At 29.8% G+C, this 4089-nt stretch overlaps 1 protein-coding gene across 1 annotated transcript in view; it reads right to left on the bottom strand.

Moving 5' to 3' along the window:
• The window catches only part of LOC109350359 (sugar transporter ERD6-like 6), an 11430-nt gene extending 7766 nt beyond the window's left edge, over positions 1 to 3664 (bottom strand). Inside the window, exons 1-7 of the mRNA XM_019591604.1 lie at positions 3407 to 3664; positions 3230 to 3292; positions 2748 to 2837; positions 2582 to 2641; positions 989 to 1054; positions 845 to 910; positions 487 to 562 (exon numbers count right to left, since the gene is read on the bottom strand). Coding sequence (XP_019447149.1) covers positions 487 to 562; positions 845 to 910; positions 989 to 1054; positions 2582 to 2641; positions 2748 to 2837; positions 3230 to 3292; positions 3407 to 3604 — 619 coding nt within the window. The 5' untranslated portion in view covers positions 3605 to 3664. The remainder of the gene's footprint in view (positions 1 to 486; positions 563 to 844; positions 911 to 988; positions 1055 to 2581; positions 2642 to 2747; positions 2838 to 3229; positions 3293 to 3406) is intronic.

Below are 4089 nucleotides of genomic sequence, written 5' to 3'. Positions count from 1 at the left end.
AAGAGGACGAGGATAGGATGAGGACGAGAATGAGGAAGAGGATGAGGATAAGGATAGGATGAGGACGAGAATGAGTATGAGGATAGGATGAGGAGGAGGATGAGTGTTGTGCAATGACTCATATCTCTAGATAACAGCAATACAAGTTATGGGCTTGGGCTGATGTAAAGGGGTTGGGGTAGAGGGCTATATATATTGATGTTATGTAAACCTAATGTAACAAGGAGAAGAATAGTAAAACACTAATCCTTATTCTCTAATAATATATAGTGGTAGCCGCTCAACGCTCCCGGGGACGTAGGCACAATTGGCCGAACCTCGTTACCAAATCTCTTGTGTTATTCTCTTGTCTCTATACTCTTTACTATTTGATTGTTCGCTTGTTCCCAACAGGAACTTCTAAGAATATCACATTTGATATAGTTACAAGAAAAAATAACCCATCCATTTTAAAGCAGAAGGTAATTTACAAACTATAAGGATTACCTAAAACTGCAAGTATTCTCCATTCAACAAAAATTCCCAGCAAATAAGCCAACATAATTCCAATGGTGACAGAGAGCTATGCAAAAAAGAAACAGTAACGTTCACTAACATAGGACGTGTTAAACTGTAATATCAACCATTAAAATATAGGAAAATATATTATGTTCAAATCTTTATACCATTTCATGTATAAGTTGTTTCTCATTCGTCAGAAAAATGAAACATGAATTAAATATATATTAACTTTATATTTTCTAACGAATAAATAAAAGTGTACATAAAGTAATACAAAGTTTGGGACATAAAATGTGTTCCTAAAATATCAATGCAATAGTAACTCTTAGTAGTATCAACCAACCTGGTTAACTGAACCAAGTCTTCCCCTCAAGTGTTGAGGTGCTATCTCAGCTATATATACAGGTACCTATAAATTTTAACACAAATAGTTATGGGATATATAATATAATCCTACACTAGCAAAATTGTAAACTTTTAAGGTTACCGTGTAAGATATTATTCCAACGCCAAATCCTTCCAACAACCTTCCCATATAGAGAAAACTAGTGTCCTGAAAGATGAAGAACATGCATGTCAAGAAGACAATCTCATGACTGCAGTTTATTTAGCTTTGAATAGCTAGAGATAGTATAAGGTCACAAAATAGAAGACCAGTTACAAAGGGGTTGGAGCCTTGAGGTATTGCAGTGTATTTATATGTGATGGAAAAACTTCTATTCTATCCAAACTCAATAAAACTTAGTAGGGAGTTTCTAATTTTTCAGGTAACATTTTACCCAATTAATAAGTTATTAGAGTCATACAAAAAAATATGAAAGGAGTATATATCTTTTAAAAATTAGTTTATAGTGTCCTAAAGTTATTTTTCAAAAATCTACTAAAACATATGTTTAGCAAAACTAGCTAGCTTGTAGTTTATAGGTGTGAGCTTGTAGTTGTATAGATAGCTTATTAACCTAGCGATGTTTAGTAAAAATAGTTTTGCAACTGACTGAAAATTGAAAAATGACTAAAAAGTAAATACAATATTTATTTATTATTTATTAATTAAATAATTATTAATAGAGTACTTAAATACTTAGATGATTTAAAATCAAAATTTTCACTCCTTTTTTAATATTTTATTTATAATTGGATATGAAATATTTTATTTATTTGTGAGGCAGTGTGAGAGATAAGGTGAGACAACAAAAAAAAATATGGTTTTTAGTTAAGAATAATCAATGTAATTTTTTAAAATTTTGAATGTAAAATTGGCAAATAAGTGATTTATTGAAAGCTACTTTCACTATTCAAATGTAGTATCTTTCAAATGCTACAAGCTTTTTTTTTTTAAAGTTACAAGTTCTCTTCCATTTTTGTTTATCAAGTGGTTCTAATAGTTTATTGACTGAGTCAAATAGCTATAAGTCCGTGTTGTTGAACTATGCCGAAGTAGATTTTAATTAAAATTTGAAATGAGTTTTCAATAATTCACTTTCCAATTTTATCTGTCAATACTTTAAAAAATGCATTACTTATCTTCAACTAATAAACCATATTATTTTTGTTGTATCACCATATCTCCAAATAAATAAAATTATTAATATCCAATTATAAAATAAATATTAAAATAATTTTTCGAAATTTTTTTTGTGTATTTAATTACTCTCACTAATAATTTTTTCATTAATAAATAAATATTATATGTACTTTGTAGTCAATTTTCAAATTTCAGTTAATTATAAAACTAGTTTTACCAAATAAGGCTAATTTAATAAGATATTTACATAAGTACAAGCTTTCAACTATCTTTATTATACAAGTTTAGAGCTAAAAACAACAAGTTAGTTTGGTAGAGTTACCACCCCTAATTTTTCATTAAGTTATCCATTATTATTGTTTTTTTTGTGGGTATAAGGTTGTCGATGAGTTTTATGGATAAAGTTATACAATACACCAATGACCAAACAACTCAAAAGATTAATATTAGTTTATCCTGTCAGGCATGATAGGACATGCCAAAAAAACATGCACAAAAAATTATGTAAAAATGGAAAGAAAGAAAGAAAAATGAAATCATCCAATTCCAACTTACATTTGCAAATGAGATTAACAGCCAACCAATAATATTTGGAACGGATGCAATAATCAAAGACTGCAATTTGAGACAAGAAAATGAAAGTGGTCATTTTCAGTTGTTATCCAAGAAAGATAGAAACTAAACTAAACCATGAAAAATGGAATTAAGGACATATGGGTACCCCTTTTCGCCCTATATACTCAGCAATCTGACCACTAGTTATTGCTCCAACCATGGCACCAACATTGGATAATGAACCAAACATAGAGAACTAAGCAATAAAAATGTACAAAACAATAAGTTATGAAAAATAGAACAAGATGGAATATATGTAATATATAAAAGGAGACTCAATATATAAGAATTGATTAAATTGTGGATCGTGTTACGCTACAATTATGATGTGATTTTGAATCACAATGATGTGGTGACATCGGACTGTAACGCAACCGCATATGATTGCATTTGGACTGCTTTAGGCTGCATCGGACCGTATCGGGCCGCATCAAATTCAAAAATAATTTTTTAATCAAAAAACATTTCACACCGCAACCGCTGCAATATGCATCACAAAGGTGCCAATGACCATAATCACAGTAACCGCAACTGTAACCACAATTTAAAACAGTATATAACTCACATTCATGATTCACATTTTCATACCTCAGAAACTGAGAGACCAAGATCATTGATAATAGCAGATTGAGTAGGTGATGTATAACCAGCCTGCCACAAATAATTGATCAAAGTTTACTATAATGAACTTTCCTTTTATTTGAGTGAGTTAAAAAATTTCCATTTTATATTGAAACTTTAGCACCAAATGAGAGAATTTCTTACTGTGAAACCAAACTGAATAGGACCCAAAGCAACAACAAGAACACAAACAAAGACAGAGATAGAAGCATCACGAAAGGCCTGTGTTGAACTATACAAACTAGATTCTCTAGAATCATTATTCATACGATACCAGCTTCCTGTGTGTAGGAATGGTTTCTTCAAATCCCTTCCTTCTTCATTTTCTTCCCTCAAACTCATCTTTTCTACGTAAAACTTTGCTTTTCTGTTATGCTCTATGTTCCTTCACTCATATACAATTAAATATTATAAATATATATATGAATGTCATATTGAGTAATGCACTATTTAAGTATATTGTTCATATTAAAGTTGTGTTTTAAGAAAAGTGTTACACTTTAATTTAATAGTTGCTGTGTAAGACGTGTTCACACGTCACAACTTAATCATTATCCACTTTTGAATAAGGTCTCTTACAACAAAATTATGTCTCTCCTTAATCAAATTATACAAAATAATATAAAAATATAAATTTTTGTTTTTAATTAAATAACATTTTTTTAATTAGGAATGAAGACAAGGTGGAATATCTGACCCCATTCTCATCTGCTGTAATTTCTCAGCCTGGCATTTAGAATTGGTAGTTAGTCAAGTTGACTGAAGTTTTATATTTTTAAGTCACTTAATTAATTACTTAACATTATTGTTCGGTTTATTTAAATATC

The sequence above is a fragment of the Lupinus angustifolius genome, chromosome LG06 (assembly GCF_001865875.1).
Source record: "Lupinus angustifolius cultivar Tanjil chromosome LG06, LupAngTanjil_v1.0, whole genome shotgun sequence".
Classification (NCBI taxonomy): domain Eukaryota; kingdom Viridiplantae; phylum Streptophyta; class Magnoliopsida; order Fabales; family Fabaceae; genus Lupinus; species Lupinus angustifolius.
This window is presented reverse-complemented; position numbering and strand designations above follow the sequence as displayed.